Genomic DNA, 16659 nt, shown 5'->3' with positions numbered 1-16659 from the left:
TTACAACCTACAAATTCTTTTTCCTTTCTTTCTTTCTTTCTTTCTTTCTTTCTTTCTTTCTTTCTTTCTTTCTTTCTTTCTTTCTCTTCCTCCCTTCCTTCTCTGAAGCTATACCCTGCTATGCTCACGGTTTACTCCAGGCTCTGTGCTCAGAGATCACGGACCATAATGGGGTGTCCGGGGGTGGGGGGGGGGAGGAGGCACACGCCCTATCCGCTGTACTATCGCCCTGCAATGTCCAATTTCTTAACTGTGGATTGTATTTCAGAGAATTGCAGCTGGGAGTTAGCAGAAGATAACGTGCAGTAAGGAAGTACCACAGCTGCTGGAGGGTCTGTTCCACAGATCACCGTTTTGCTATCTGTGCGCTCCATCGTGGTTACTGAAACTGAGCAGCTTAATCGTGGGCACTGAAACTGAGCAAGCTTAGCATTTACTTCGCCGAGAAGCCGCAGCTAGGAGAATGCCAGCTTTTATAAAAGCGTTTCTACGAGCATCAATACAGCGTCGCCGCCAGACCTGCAGGAAGAACGGTAGCCCTGGACGCAACCGACAATCCAGAGGCGAACCCTTCCTGCGGAATCATCACGAGAGGAGCAATGGAAGATGAAGGGTGGGAAGCAGAAAACGTAGCTTTTCCGAGTAGGACGGGACCTACGGCACCGTCAGCCCCATCAGCTTTTCGTACAAACAAGGAAAGGGCGGAGAGGGACCCCCGCTGACGTTACACACGCTCAGGGTCGGCGGTGGGTGCTCTGGTCTGGTTAAGGAGGGATTCAGAGCGCGTGGCCGCACCTACCCCGGAAAGGGAGTGGGGATTCACAGTCACTTTCTGCGGAGCCCTTCGGGGAGGAGAACGGAAGTGCTTGTGCGCCTTTGGAAAGCGAATGCCAATGGGACGATCACAGGTGTGCCCACTGGGCGGGCCCCGCGACAGCGCCTCCCCCCTCGGAAAGAAGGGCGGGCGCAGAGTCTCCTTGGAGTCGGCAGCTCACGCCGGACACGTTTTCGGTTTCGACCGTTTGGGTTTGGCCCGGGGTTCTCTGGCTCGTTCAAAACCAATTGGCGAATGTTACTGGGCATGTTGACAGGCCGGGCGCGCGCGCGCACACACACATATGTACACACACACGCACACGCACACACACACACCTGCCATCTTGACCAGGCGACACACACACACACACACACACACACACACGACTGCCATCTTGCCCAGGCCAGTGGTTCGCTGGCTCGTTCAGAAGCAATTGGAGAACGTTACTGGGCATGTTCACAGGCCGGGCACAGGGGCACGGGCACACACAGACTCACACACACACATACACGCACACAACTGCCCTCTTGACCGGGCGAGAAAGCCTCGAATAAAGTCCAGGAAGAAGGGAAGCCCGGGCCGGGCTGCAAGTGGCCACTGCCTTCCTTCCCCCGGGATTCCCGTCCGCGGGGAAGCGGAGCGGGCAGGCGGGGCCGCGAGCCCAGCTCCTCCTCCGCCTCAGCAGCCGAGCCCGGGGTCTCGGGCGCGGAGAGCAGGAGGGAGGTGGCCAGGGGCAGGGCCGGGCGCCATGGCCAGGTCTCCTGCAGGCACATCCCGACGCTCGCCCTCGGCCAGCCCCCACGCGCGCCTCGGGTTTCCGGGTGCGACTCGCCGGCACCTCGCGAGCACTATTTCGCCCCCCCTCCCCGCCCAGCTCCGCCCAGCTCCGCCCAACCCGGAAGCGCGGCCCTGGCGTCCCCGTTTCCAGGGAGACGGCCCCGCCGACGTCACTTCCGCCGACCTGTCCGGACTCCAGGCTGTTGGGAGGAAAAGAGGAAAAGCGAGCCGCAGCCACGACGGTGGACGCGAGCGTCTCCGGTCTGCGCATGCGCCCGCTCGGCGGCCTGCTTCTATTTATGTGGGGGATCCAACATGGCGGCTGCGGCGACCCTGGTGATGGCGGTGGCGCCCCGCAGAACATAGTGGCGGGGCCGGGGGCACGGTCCGCACCCGCGGCGGCGTCGGCGGCGACGGCGGAGGGCGGCGGAGGGCAGCGAGGCGGCGGAGAGCGAGCGAGCGGGCGCGCGGGCGGACCTCCCCGCGGCTCGGAGCCGGGCGCCGGCGCGAGCCCGGGCGGCGGGCCGCCACCGGCGCGGGGATGGCGGAGCCGCGCCGCGTCGCCTTCATCAGCCTGTCACCGGTGAGGCGGCGCGAGGCCGACTTCCCGGGGCCCGAGCGCGAGCCCGAGCCCGCGGCCGCCCGCGAGCCGCCGCCGTACCGCGAGGCGCCGCGCGCGCCGGAGCCGCCGGCCCCAGCCCGGGAGGCGGCCCCGCGGCCGGACGCGCAGCCCCCCGCGCCGCCGCCCCCCGCGCCGCCGCCGCCGCCGCCGCCGCCTTCGCGCGAGGTCAGCCGCGCCGAGCAGCCGCCCATGGCGCTGCAGCGCGAGCCCCCGCGGCCCGAGCCGCCGCCGCCGCCGCCGCCACCGCCGCCGCCGCCGTCGCTCCCGCAGCTGCACTTGCCGCCGCCCCCGCCGCGGGAGCCGGCGGCCGCCCGCGCCGAGCCGCCGCGCAGGCCGCCGCGGGAGACCGTGCGCCTGGAGCTGGTGCTCAAGGACCCCACGGACGAGAGCTGCGTGGAGTTCAGCTACCCGGAGCTGCTGCTGTGCGGGGAGCAGCGGGTACGCGCGCGCCGCCCCCGGCCCGCGCCCCACCTCGCGCGCGTCGCGGCTCCCCGGGGCTCCCCGGGCGCGGGCGCCCGGGCAGCTGCCAGCACGGGCGGGTGGGTGGGCGCGCAGCTCGCCCCGGCTCCGGGCTCCGGGCTCCCGGGCAGGGAAGAGAAAAACGTTTGGGGGACACGCCCCCCAGTCGGTCGCCGGGAGATTAGTGGCAACAGCCCGCCGCCCCCCATCCGCCTCTTCTTCCTCACTGTGTTTGTTAGGGCTTGCCTGGCGGCCGTGGCCGCGGAGATGTGCTCGCTCTCTCGCTCGGGAACGCGGGTGGGTTTGCTTTTTTTTTTTTTTTTGCATTTGAAGGGAATTTGAGAGTAGCTGCAGTTTGCAAGCTGGCGATTGCACTGGAGGAATAGGGGTCGGTTTGGTTTGCTATCTGTTTGTTAGTGTGTGTGTGTGGGTCAACCTTTTGAGCTTTGTCTTCTGTGCAGTCCGTGCCCGCTGTAATTGAATGGGAAGGTGCCTCCTGTTTTATTGGCGCCTCCCATCATATTCCTGTTTGAGTGGATATCATTAGTTTAGGGGTCCGAGTGAAGGATTCTGCAGGACCTTTGGTCCTTGTGGTTTTTGAAGAACGATGGGGAAAAGAAAGCTTCGAATTTCCTTTCTCTCTCTCCCTTTTTTTTTTTCAACTTTATTGGAATCTCGAGGCACACCTTGGATGGAACTGCGGTGAACAATGGGCAGAGGAGAAAGGCTTGCTGATAATTGTCATTTTTATTGTTGTGGGCTGGCGAGCTTCAGAAGTTAACTAAAAAGGGAAATGATAGAGTAACAGTAAAGAGAGAACAATTTCCCCTGCTTAGCCAGATTATGCGCTTTATTTGATTCTGCTTCAGCGTAGGTCTAAATGGACTCCAGAAGGCACTCGTTTGTTTTCGTTCTGCACTATCTTTGTAGTAGAAATGAATGGCTCCGTCTAAAGATAGGTTAGACAGTGTCGCTGGATTTTGTTTATTTTGTGGTCAGTTATCTTTTGATCATTGTTTACAGATATGGCTATGTGACCAAATCATTGCTGAATGTTTGCAGCCTGAGTAAATTGTTAAGGATAGAGATCGTTTTGATCACATCCACATAATGTTTTGGCCTTTAGACTCGTAATGCCCTGTCTATTTATGCCACTTTTTTCCCTCAATTTTGAAAATTGTGGATCGCAGCATTTTCCAAATGCAATGTATTTGCTAACCAGTTTTACTCTCTACTCTCAACCATGAATCGCAAGGTGAAAAGCATCATATTTGAGTAAAAATATATAGGCTAGGAGACAAGTGTGTTCCACGCTATTCTAGAAATAGTGCACCCACGGCTTATCTAATTTAATCCAGTAAAACTCCATGGCTTCTGGCTTTACAAATGGAGGCTAGTGTGCGGAATGGCTGGTATGTCATTTTATTATTTCCTTCCCTACCAGACCAGTTCTTAGTAAAACAGAGTTTGTACAATTGTACAAAAGAAGAAGGATTCTTCCCAGATGAGCTCCAGTAGGTAAAAAATTACAAACACCTTTACTATGATTCCCTTTATGCTGTACTAGTCTTGCCATGTTAAATTTATATGAGATGTGTATCTTAATTATTAAAGAAAGGTAATTTTGGCATTCTGTCATGTTAATTTCACAACAGAATGGCTCATTTTATATAATAGGCAGAATGATGAATTTTTAAGTTTTGCATTGACACCAAAGCCTCCTAGACCCCTGTGGTCCACCACTAAAAAAAAAAAAAAAAAAAAAACCCACTCAGTGAACCCTAGAAATGAACCTTCTTTCAGTGAACAAACAGAAAGTGGCCTTGGTTGCACCAGAGACCACTGATGTGGACTGGACCTGCCCAGCACCAGTGTGTAGGTGGGGGTATGGTCCACTTTACGAAACACTGAATCAGCTTGGGAGTCTATTAGTCCAGTTTGCTCACTGTCGCGTCTTCCATGCATCAATTGTCATAGTCCACTGAACAAAAAATTTTAAATGTTTGTACCATGTGCCTTTATAGCAAAGTTTTGTCGGATTTTTTTATGTTATTCCTAAGTGTGGCAAATGAAGTTGGAACAGTTCCATGCAAGGAAATCCAGGGCCGGGATAAAGCTCTCCTGTCCCACATGTGAGAGGCCCTGGGCTCAATCCCCAGCACCGCAGAAACAGAAATAAAACCTGCGACCCTGAAAGGAAATCCTAAGAGAGACCATCACAATGTAAAAATGTGACCATTAGAACTGTTTGCTAAGTGGTGATGCCCAGATTTGGTTCTTCATCCTGTTAAGAGGAATTCAGTTATTTTCAGGGATGTCATAATCTTTTCAAGATAGTTTTAGCTTTGAATTGTTGTAATCGAACAACATACCATATAGCAAAGAGTAAGAGTTTAAAAGGGGAAAAAAACCTTGTAATATTTAGAGAAAAGGGTCCTGGTAATTTGAAATGTCCTCTATAGCTAATAGACAAATTTTTGTTTTGTTGGGGTCTACACCTGGCAGCGTTCAGGGCTTATTCCTGGTTCTGCCCTCAGGGATCATTTCTGGTGGGGCTTGGGGGGACTATACGGGGTGTCAGGGATTGAACTCTGGGTCAGCCTCATGCAAGGCAAGTACTTTACTCTCTACTCTCTCTCTCTGACCCTATTATCATCTCTTCATGAGAAAAAGCCCAGGTAAATGAGCAAAATATGAGAAACAAATTATCCCATCTGTCTTCAGAGTGCAGGCAGGCTAGCCGAGCCCTCGGTCTTGCTGCCACTGGAGAGTTTTCCACAGTAGACAGTGCTCCCCTACTTACTACTGGGGGCACAGGTGCCTTGGGAGCAGCTGGGGGAGTCTTTATGTTCGTTCCTTTATTTATACAGTTTGGGGATCACACCTGGAGGTGCTCGGCTACTCCCGGCCCTGTGGTCAGGAGTGGCACTGCTGGTGCCCGTGGGGGACCAGATGCAGTGCCCGGGACTGAACGCAGGTCACGCTGGCGCCTTACCCTGTTTCTTCTCTCTCTGGCTTCTTGTTTGTTACATTTCAAGAAGGTACCTTTCCAGGGGAGTCCTAGTGATTATTCTCTTTCCTTGAAAAGGAGGCGACACCAGGCTAAATAAGTTTGGGAACTGTAATCTGTATTTGAATGGTGGTCTGTAAGGGCTGAGACATTGCAGTCAGCTCTGCAATGGATTATTTTCACCATTACCGGCTAAAGGAAGTCATTCAAGTTTGAAATAAGTTTTGGCAGTAATTGATACTTCAAAAGTGATTTTCCAACTCTTAGTAAACCAGGGCTCAAATGGTAGTGCAGTAGATAGGGTACTTACCCTGCACGCTGTGAACCCAGATTTGATCCCCAGCATCCCGTATGGTCCCCCAGCACCGCCAGGAGTGCTCCCTGAGTGTAGAGCTAGGAGCAGGCCAGAGCATTGCCCAAAACAAAACCAACAAAAGATTTTGAATTTTTAAAGAAAAGTTAAAAAAACTCTTTGTAAGCCAGTAAAATATTCCACTTTTGAACACGATCAGTTGAACCTTTATTATAAGAAGGAAAGTGATTGTATATTCTTAGTATAATTATATTGTGAGAATTCTGTGGAATTTCATTGCTTACTATAGTGGGACATGTTGGATAAGTTTTAGGATCTATAGAAAAGATCTTTACTTTCATCTCCTCTTATGGGCCACACCCTGGCAGTGTTTGTGCGCTGGAGTGGGGGTGTTGGGGGACCATGTGTGGAGATGGGGGTCGAACTGGGATTGACAACCTGCAAGGCACGAGCCTCAGCCAAGGTGCTGCGGGCTCTATCATTCCTGCCCCTACTAGTGGAAAGGGGCTGGAGTGATAGCACAGCGGTAGAGCTTTTACCTTGCACGCAGCCAACATGGCTGACCCGAGTTCGATTCCTCTCCCCTCTCGGAGAGCCCGACTAGCTACCAGGAATATCTTGCCCGCATGGCAAGCTCCCCGTGATGTATTCAATACGCCAAACCCAGTAACAACAAAGTCTCCAATGGAGACGTTACTGGGCCCGCTCGAGCAGATCGATGAACAACGGGAGGACAGTGACAGTGGCAGGATCTTTCTAGTGGTATCTTTCTAGTAGGATCTTTCCTAATGGTATCATTAAGTTAACTTTGAAGTACAAAATTGTGTCAATTTTGTATGTAGGTAGTTAAATATTAATACTGATTTTCAGGTCTCTTCCTCTCCCCCCACCCAAAAAAAAATTTCAGAAAAAGCTTAGTTAAGGGTGGAGTGCTAGGGGAGGACAGTAGTAGCGGAGCTTAATTAGAGCCTTGGTTGGGGGGTAGATTAATTTTTTGAATCATAAAAGGAAAATGAGTTTGTTTTCTTTACTGTTAATTGTCAAGTGTAAATTAATTTTTTGGAAGAGGTTTGGGCCACACCTGGTAGTGCTTAGGACTTACTCCTGGCTCTGTGCTTAGGGATCACTGCTGACGGTGCTCCAGGGACGGTCGTATATGGTGTGAGCACTGCTTGGGAGCCCCCTCTAAACAAATGAAATGCCATAGCCACGCACTGATAGTTGTTTGCATAAAATGTTGTGATCAGTGGGACAGCAGCGCCCTGCCCACTGTACTCTCTCTTTGGCCCTCAGTCTTTCCCTTTTGTCTCAAATTGGTGATTCCTAGTGGAATGAAGAAGCCACACTGCATTGCATTCTGTTCTTCTGTCATGTTGGATATGAGGATGAAGAGCTAGGACAGCCCCGGTGAACACGCTACTACTGTTGAGTTATGTCCCGGGTCCAGTGAAGTGTTTGTACTTTTCTGCGATTGTGATTGTTTGCCCCCCCCCCCCTTTCTTTTTGCTGGAAACCTATTTATTTATTTATTTATTTATTTGCTTTTTGGGTCACACCCGGCACTGCACAGGGGTTACTCCTGGCTCTGCACTCAGGAATCACTCCTGGCGTTGTTCAGGGAACCATATGCGATGCTGGGAATTGAGCCCAGGTGGGCCACGTGCAAGGCAAACGCCTCACCTGCTGTACTATCGCTCCAGCCCGGAAACCTGTATATTTGAAATGTGTCTGATAAATTTGATTTATATCTTTTTTGTTCTGGTAAATAAATGTGGACTCTTAGTTCTTTATGATTTCAAGTCTATGTTAGAAACAGTCATTCTTCTCTGTTAGAAGATAGCCGTGGTAATGTTTGTGGCAGTTTTACTCTTCCAGCTTTGTTTGAAGGCAGTCCTGGATTCGTCCCTGAACCAGGGGTGTGGGTGGGGGTATAGAGGTGGTGGAAACTGGGCCTCTGTAGAAAGCCTGAGGAGCCTTAGCTGGTCTGGTGACCACTCAGGGCATGCTTGCTCCAGTGACCTATCTAGAGATCCCTGAAGAAGCATTTTCTGATCAAAGCAGGTCATTTTTGTTAGGGAAAGTCTCAGCTAGGTTCGAGTTGTTTTCATTTTTAACTACTTTGAAAAATTTCTTTCTTTACTTTCTCCTTGCTGTTCTGTTTGTTTTGTTTTTTGTCTGGGGGCCACAGCTGGCAGTGCTCAGGGTTTACTCCTGACTCTGCACTCAGGAGTTAGGTCTGCTGGTGCTTGGGGAACCATATGGGATGCCCGAGATTGAACGTTTACCCACTGCTCTAGCCCCTTGTCTTGCTGTTTTTAAGGACGTGACCATATGATAATTTTGCAGGTAGGGTTTGAAGTTTTGAGTTCTTAAATGTTAAAAAAAAAATTGCTGAATACTCAAGAGGATGTTAACTGCAACTGTATACATATGACATGTATGTATGTATGCACACTGTATACCATGTGTATACAGTATATGTATAGTTGGAGGGATTTTTGTGTTTTGTTTTGCTTTGGGGCCACACCTGGCCTGTGCTCAGGGCTAACACCTGGCTCTGTGCTCACTGATCACTCCCAGAGGGCGCAGGGGACCACATGGGGTGCCAGGGATGGAACCTGGTCAGACCATATGTAAGGCCAGTGCCCTCCCTGCGGTACTGTCTCCTCCCGCTCCTCTTTTTTGTTTTACTTACTTTTGGTTTTGGTTTCTGGGCCACACCTGGCTGTACTCAGGCCATACTCCTGACTCTGGACTCCAGTTCTTTTCAGGGAAATATGGGGAAGGACCCAGGACCCCAGGCATAGGTCTCATGCTCTGTCCCTTGGCGTTATATTGTTTCTGATGCTGCAGTCACCAGGGCCGTGGCTGGAGGAGCTGGGTGTGGACACGTGTGGCAGGGAACAAACCAGGCCTCACACTTGCAAGACCTGTGCTCTGCCATCCGAGCCACGTCACTGGTCCTCTGCTACCTTTTAATGCTTCCGATTGATTTGCTAGTAGTTAGGGAAATTGACTCTCATTGAACTTAAGGATGCATTCAGCTATGATTGAAGTAATAGTAATATTTCTATTTCTTCTCCCATTTTACTTTGAATCAGAAGAAGTCCATTCACACAGAAGACCCGTTTAATGATGAGCATAAGGAGAGGCAAGAAGTAGAAATGTTGGCTAAGAAGTTTGAAATGAAATATGTAAGTATGATAAACTCTTCACTTCGGTAATTCTATCGGTCTTTCTATTTTTCTCCGTGCCTGGTTGGGTGGTCGTTTCTGTGTCTTGCTTCCTTGCCCTGTTCTCATAAATTGAATCCAAAGAAATGGTTCAACTGTCCAATAGATTCTATTACCTTTGTGATGGTTATGATAGTAGCCCTCCTTTTTTATACTCCTTCCAGAGTCCAGTAGTGGGCTGAGTACTGTTTCCATTCCTTTCAATAAACTTACAAAGTAACTATTGCTACATTTTTTGTTTTAGTCAATTACCATACAGTTACAGACTTACAAACTTTCATGATTATGTTTCAGTTATACAATGATCCAGTACCCATCCCTCCACCAGAACGCATTCTCCACCAGCAATATTCCCAGTATCCCTCCTGCCACCCCTTCCCACCTTCTGCCTCTGTTAGGCACATTCTCTCTTACTCTCGCTCTCCCTTTGGGTGTAATGGTTTGCAATACAGGTACTAAGCGGCCATCATGTTTGCTCCATAGTCTACATTCAGCACGCATCTCCCATCCTGAGCGGGCCCTTCAAGCATCTTTTACTTAGTGGTCGCTTCTCTGTCCCAGCTACCCTTTTCCCAGCATGTGAGACTGACTTCCAGGCCACGGAGTGAACCTCCTGGCCCTTATCTCTACTATTCTTAGGTATTAGTCTCCTATTATGTTACTTTATATTCCACAGATGAGTAACTATTGCTGCACTTTGCAGATGGAGAAACAGGCTCTGAGCTGTTAAGTAACTGAATTAAGGTCACGCAGTGGCATGAATGAGGCTACCTATCCGAGTGTCTCTAGTTCTCTTTTAGGGGGTGCTGGGGGAGTATACCTGTGGTGCTCAGGCTTACTCCTGAGGGTGCTTCCATGCTCAGGAATCACTCCTGGTGGGGCTTGGGGCTATAAGTGATGCCAGAAATCGAACCTGGGTCATTGCCTGCCAACACAAATGCTGTTCTCACTGTACTAGTCTTCTGGCCCTTCTAGTTCTTGTTCATGACCCTTTTCACTGTCAGTGAGAAAACTGTCCTCATTTCCTTGGGGTAGGAGTTTTGAAACCTTCCTGACTCAGGTTCAAGAATGAATGGGTGTCCATCTTAGCTCCAGAACCAGTAAAAATCAGATGCAGCATTACATTTCTTTTGAAGTGTCCTTTTTGCCTTAAAAATTCTTGTTTATTTCACGTGCCACAGAAAACTGGTTTTTGTTTTCATGTAAAAATAAAATTTAATTACCTATTAAGTTCTTTAACATTTCTCTCAAATTCCAAGGTAGAGTTCCTTGTATAGGAGATGAACTCCCCACCCCTTTGTTTCCCTGGTGCTTTTTTTGGGATTTGAGGCCGCACCCGTTGGTGCTCAGGGGCTGCGCCTGGCTCTGTGCTTGGGGTTACTGCATGGCAGTGACTGTGTTGCTGGGGATTGAAGCAGGATGGGCTGCAAGTACCTTACCCCCGTTCTCTCTCTCTGGCCTCCAGCCTGTCCCTTTAACTCTTCCTTGGCCACTTGGCTAAGACAAAGCTGGTGAGAAGCAAGCCCTTTCCCTTTCTGATTCCCCTGTGAGCGTCGCATAGCCCTCAGCCTTTGGAGGTTGGCCCACACTAGCCTGCCCTTCGTGTTCTCTTTACAATGCAGATGGGGCGGAGAGATAGGATGGTGGGTTGGGTGCTTCTTTGCACATAGCCAACCCACGTTTGATTTCCGGCACCCCGTATGGTCCCGAGCACCAGTGGGACTACTCCCTGCATATGCAGCCTAGAGTAAATCCTGAGTGCGCCGGGTGTGGCTCCCCAAGAAACCCAACAACAAGCAGAAAAACTGCAGTTAGGGTATTTCGTGGTACTTGTTGGTTCTTGTGATAATGAAGAAGCTGGAGATGGGGATATATATGAGGATAGACGGGATGGTGGGTCAGATTCTAGGCAAAGGTATCCTTTGGTTGGATTATTTAACCCAGTTGCCTTACCTGCTAAACTGTTGTACTCAGTCCCTAGAAACTGAAATATTTTGAAGTCTCCTCTGACTCTCTTCTGTGACCAGAGAATAATAAATTAATAGGTGACCCCTTGGTGTTTCGATGAAACATAAAAGCTCTAATCATTCATGTTTGTGGTGTTCAAGTATGGTATACAGTCAGATGATGGGTCCTGAAATGCTATTTGTGCTTTCTTTTTCTTTTTTTTTGGCTGGGAGACCTCCCAAATGGTGCTCCAGTGGCCCCTGGGCCACTTTCCGCAAGGAGGCCGGCACTTGAGTTTCGGGGTTCGAGGCCGCAGTGCTGCTCGGGCTTTGTGGGGCCAGGGGCCCCAGGGACATGCTGGCAGCCAAGGGCCTCCAGGGCTACCGCCCACGGTGCCAGGTTTGGACTCAAGGTCGCCATGCCCTGTCTGACGGCCCCAGCCCCCGCGCCTTCTTCTCATACGGATAAGCATGTTAGTTAAACCTAACATCCTTTTATACTAATGACACACTGGTTAAATGTAAGGTTTGATGAAAGAATGCACGCGACTCAAAGGCTTAAGAAGGTTTGAAGTGAAGAGTGTCTGTTCATTCTGCTGCCCACCTGCTCCGTCGCATTTCCTAGTGGCCGGTAATGTGGAGGAGGGGGCTTCTCCCAGAGCGGGTCCTCGTCTGCGTGCTCTGTCTCCATCCAGGCTCCATGACACATACTGTGCAGAGTACACCACGCACTTCTGCTCTCGGCCCCTGTTTCCCTGCAGGAGCGTTCTCCTTTCCTTCACCTAGAGAAGTCGCACCCGTGCCCGCTGAGCCCAGTTTGGCAGCAGGTCCTCCAGCCTTTTCCTTTCCCAGCCTGGCAAGTCAAGTCACCAGCGTCTGACCCAGGGTGTTGCCTCCCCAGTGGCAGTGGATCTTGTCATTTCTGCCGTTGTCCTCGGTCCTGAGAGCTCCTACCAGGGCTCCTTTGTCTTCTGGGTTAGGCCGTGTGAGAGCACCAGTAGTGCGAGTCCTTGAGGGACCCAGGAAGGCCCCCAGCTCCTGGGGCTCTCCTGGTGCGGTCCCTGCTAGCTGAGCTTTGGTGTTCTCTGCTGGTGACCGTGCCGGTCCCCACTCGCTGGACAGGTGTCTGCTGACTGGGGACAAGCCCACGGTGTCTTCTCTTGCTTTGGTCCCTAATTGGGGGCTCATAGGAGTAGTGGAGCATGCCGTCGGGGGCCTGGGGGTGTCGGGTGGCTCCAGCCACTCCTGGAGAGCGTCATCATCCTCCGCGTCCCTGAGCAGGGCCGTGTGGCCAGATGGACCCTTTGGACTGGCTGCCTTGTTCAGGGCTGAAGTGCTCGGGGCTCTTCCTCACCTGGGCAGGCCCGGGCCGCCTTCTTACCCTGGATCTTCTCTCCTTCCTACGTAGTGGGGGGCCGGCAGGTCAGCTGCCCTTTGCGTCTTTAAATCCACCCTGTCATGGAGATTGTTTCCCTTCTCAGACCCCCCCTCATCCCCGGTTCCCGTTTCATTTACTCTGGTGGTGACATTGTCACGTTGTGGCGCTGATGGGGGGCTCATAGGCTCCCTCTTGGCCTCCACAGCTCGCAGTTCCCAGGGAGATGCTCGCACCAAGGCTCCCTGCGGTGAGTCTTACTGAAATGTTGCTGCACCCAAGAGCCCCTTTCTCTGATTTTTTTTTTCAGGAGAGAAAAAGGATGAGTTTTCTTTGAGGCTTACCATATTCCTATCCCTTAGCCACCTTTTTCAGCTTTCTTTTTTCTTTTGGTTCCTTAATGTTAGAATTAGACCTCCCTGTCATTCCTGAAATGTTCTGCCTTTGTTTTCTGAAACGAGAGGTGTAATTATTTGTTGTTTTATGTAAAAATAACGGAAGTATGGGAGTGTGTTTGTTCAGAGGGACATGACCGTTGCTGGCAGTTAGAAGGCGAGGCCTGTCTGTGGCACAGAGCCACATGCCCAGGCTAAGGCTCCGTTAGGGATTTGAAAGTGAGTCAAAGGGCTAGTTTCAGGCTCCAGATTGGAAGGGACCCGGGTGTCTAGTCTTTGGCGAGGAGCTTGCTGTCTCCTGTGTAATCGTGTCTCATGGTAATCCTCAGGATTGCTTTCTGCCCTTTATGGGATGGGGGTGAATGAGTGCCAGGCAGTAGCAGCAGTGTTTTATAGGGGAAGGAGCGTTGTATTATGAGTTATAGCCTGGTCATATTAACTAGCTAGGTGACCTTGATGAATGATCTTGGCCGTGTGTGTGTGTGTGTGTGTGTGTGTGTGTGTGTGTGTGTGTGTGTAGTACTGGGGATTCAACCCTGGGCCTCACATGCAAGGCTCTTAGCCCGTTTTTTTATGCTTGAATATCTGTGAAGGAAGAATAAGATCTACCCAGTCAGCTATCTAGCACCAGTGGCTTTGTAACTCACAGTACGTGGGCCAAAGGAATATTAGTGGGCTGGAGCAGTAATACAGCAGGTAAGGCACTTGCCTGGCACATAGCTGACCCGAGTTTGATCCTCAGCATCCCCACATACGCTCCCCCCAAGCCCCACCAGGAGTGATCCTTGAGCACAGAGCCAGGATTAAGCCCTGAGCCATTGCTAGGTGTGGCCCCAAGGCCAAAAATTAAATTAAAAAAATGAATAAAAGTATTAGTGTTGAAAGTTACTTCACAGCTGTAATGCTGTGAAATACTAGATTCTTAAGCATATCATTCTTGTACAGAACTGCTGTTGTGTGTGGAACATTCCATCCAATCTTTGAGAAATAAACGTCTGTGGGATTTTTACCTCTGTGCCAGGGAGCCTTGCTCTTCAGTCCTGTGGTCATTTCCTAACGAATCTCGGGGTGGGGGGCAGTGCTCAGGAGAGCATGTGAGGGCAAGGATCCAACTGGGGTGGGCCCCATGAAAGGTAGGCTCCTTAACCCTGTTCTGTGTCTGTCCCCTTCTTACAAATTCTGTATAAATCTCTCTTCTTGGAAGCCACAGTAAATCATGTTGCGGCTTTAAGAAAGCCCTTGGCTTGGGGCCGCATTGATAGTCCATCGGGCTGGTGCTTGCCTTGCATGCTGCTGACCCGGGTTCTGGCCCGGCACACAGGTCTTTGTTGACTGATAGTTCACAGTTCAAGTGTCGCTGACTCCTTGAAGACGCCGAGACCCTTGCTGGTGTGTCACTGCACAGGCCCGAGGGCTAGTGAAGGTGGGGATTGCACCTGCCCTGTCTAACCAGCTCAGCTCCCGCTGTTTCTTTTTGGGATGTGGAATTAGGGTCCCCCATCTTTCCACTTCTCAGAAGAAGCCAGAGCTTTGTTCCTTCTTCCCTTTCTTTCCCTTGAGCACAGTAGTCGCACTGGTGCCTGTTTGTGCCTGTGTGTGTTTGTCTGTGTGTGTGGTGATGCTGGGCTGGGGGGGGCGGGCGGTGACGCATTTCCTTTGTGGAGCAGGCACTCGGAGGACCGGGCAAGTTGGGCTTCCCCAGGGATCTCCAGAGGGGGAAATGAGACACAGTGAGATGTGGCTGGCCTGTGGGAGATGGTGATGAATTTGGCGGTCTGTCGGCAGGCCTGAGGGACCAGTTGATGGGCTTCTTGTGGTCTTTGGTGCGGGCAGCTATTCTCAGGCAGGGAGGGGTCCCCCGGAGGGGGAGAGAGAAGCGTGGACTCGTCTGAGGATGTGTCCGCCCTGGCAGCACGGGCCGGGGGAAGAAGGACAGAGACGGTTGTGAGGGCAGCAATGGCAGAAGTTAGGGGAGGGGATTATAGAAGCGCCTGTCTGGACTGATGTGTTTCTCTCCCCTCCTCTGCCCGTTTCCTGTCTCCTGTTTTCTCTTCACGAGTGTAATCAGCATCAATTGCCAAGTGCTTTTTGGGAAAGGGCAAAGTGACAGCGCAAGACTGTCTTTACCTCGAGGATGGATGCTAAATTAATCCTTGTGCATGAATCCTTCAGCAGCTAAGTCCTGGTTTGGGCCTTTTGGCTACTCTCTGGAGACCAGCCTTGTCTGCTTGTTCCTGGAGGGACTCAGGGACCCCCAGGCTCCACTGTCGGCTTTGGTGCTTAGTCTGCTGCCGGTTCTCGTGAGGCGTGCCTTTCCTGAGCTCAGGGAGTCAGAACCAGTTTCTTGGTACACTCTTTCTCTTCATCCTTCAGGACTTGCTAGGACACAGGTGGCTGGAAGGTTGCTTCCTCACTTTGCTACCCCGGCAGTCTTGAAGGATCGCCCTGCCTTGGAATGGGGATGTAGATACAGGTGCTTCTTGATCTGCTGCCTGCTGGGGACGCCTCAGGCTGTGGAATCTGGGGCTGGAGAGATGCTGCCGCGAGGGTGGGTGCATAGTGCAGACCCTTGTTAGATCCCTGAGCCCACAGTCAGGAGTAAATCCTGAGCCTGCTTGGTGCACACCCCTACTGCCCCCCCCCCAAAAAAAAAAACTGTTGAATCTGGTTAAGTCTGAGAATTAGGATCATAATACATACTAAAATTTCTGCCAGGCATTCATGAACAGTAATGAAATCACCTTAATGACTAATTCTGTGTGATTTTTTGCGGGGGGGGGGGGGTTGTTTAGGGGTTGGTGTTCAGGGCTTACTCCTGGCTCTGCACTCATGGATCACCCTGGCGTGGTTCACCATATGAGGTGCCAGGAATTGAATGCAGATTGGCCTTTACCCCTTTACTTACTCCCCAGTGTGATTTAGATCTCCCCCCTCTTTCTCTTTTCTCCCTCTCCTCTCCTCTCCTCTCCTCTCCTCAATTCAGTGCTGAGAACTTACTCCTCAGGGATCCTTTCTGGAGGGGCTCGGGGACCCGTCTGTGTGCTGGAGAGCAAACCAGGGTTGGCTGCATGCAAGGCGAGCTTCCCTCTTCGCTGTCCTATCTCTCCAGCGCCTTATTTTACTTTTTGGCTCTTACCCTTTGGTGCTGGAGTGGTAGCACAATGGGTAGGGCGATTGCCTTGCGTGCGGCTGACCTAGGTTCAAGTCTTCCATCCCTCTCGGAGCGCCCGGCAAGCTACCGAGAGTATCCCGTCCACACGGTAGAGCCTGGCAAGCTCCCCATGGCGTATTCGATATGCCAAAAACAGTAACAACGAGTCTCACAATGGAGACGTTACTGGTGCCCGCTTGAGTGAATTGATGAACGATGGGTGTACCTTTGGTGCCAGAGATCGAACCAAGTGCTCCTGGAGTACAGAGCATGGGCCTCCCTTCACTATCCTTTCACCACCTCCCTACTCCAGGTCTTAGAAAGTTTAAGTATTTGGGAGGCTGGGTTTGCCACACCAGGCAGTGTGGGGGGCTGTTCCTGGCACAGTGCTCAGAGGCCCCTCTTGAAAGTGCTCCCATGTATGCAGAGCATGCACTCCAGGCAGCTGGAGCATGACCCAGTGGGGAGGGCACCTGCCTTGCTTGCCGTCAACCGGGTTTGATCCCTGGTACCCAAAATGGTCCCCTGAACAGTGCCAGGAGTGACCCCTGAGTGCACAAC

General features: G+C 51.5%; 1 protein-coding gene across 2 annotated transcripts in view; it reads left to right on the top strand.

Moving 5' to 3' along the window:
• Window positions 1-1903: 1903 nt before the first annotated feature.
• Window positions 1904-16659, top strand: part of UBN2 (ubinuclein 2) — a 73652-nt gene continuing 58896 nt past the window's right edge. For both annotated transcript variants that reach the window (XM_056123917.1, XM_056123916.1), the window contains exons 1-2: window positions 1904-2654; window positions 9100-9192. In XM_056123917.1, coding sequence (XP_055979892.1) covers window positions 2136-2654; window positions 9100-9192 — 612 coding nt within the window. In that variant the 5' untranslated portion in view covers window positions 1904-2135. The remainder of the gene's footprint in view (window positions 2655-9099; window positions 9193-16659) is intronic.

Source organism: Sorex fumeus, unplaced genomic scaffold (assembly GCF_029834395.1).
Source record: "Sorex fumeus unplaced genomic scaffold, SorFum_2.1 ptg000048l, whole genome shotgun sequence".
Lineage (NCBI taxonomy): Eukaryota > Metazoa > Chordata > Mammalia > Eulipotyphla > Soricidae > Sorex > Sorex fumeus.
The sequence above is the reverse complement of the archived record's forward strand: the minus strand, read 5'-3'. Positions and strand labels throughout refer to the sequence as shown.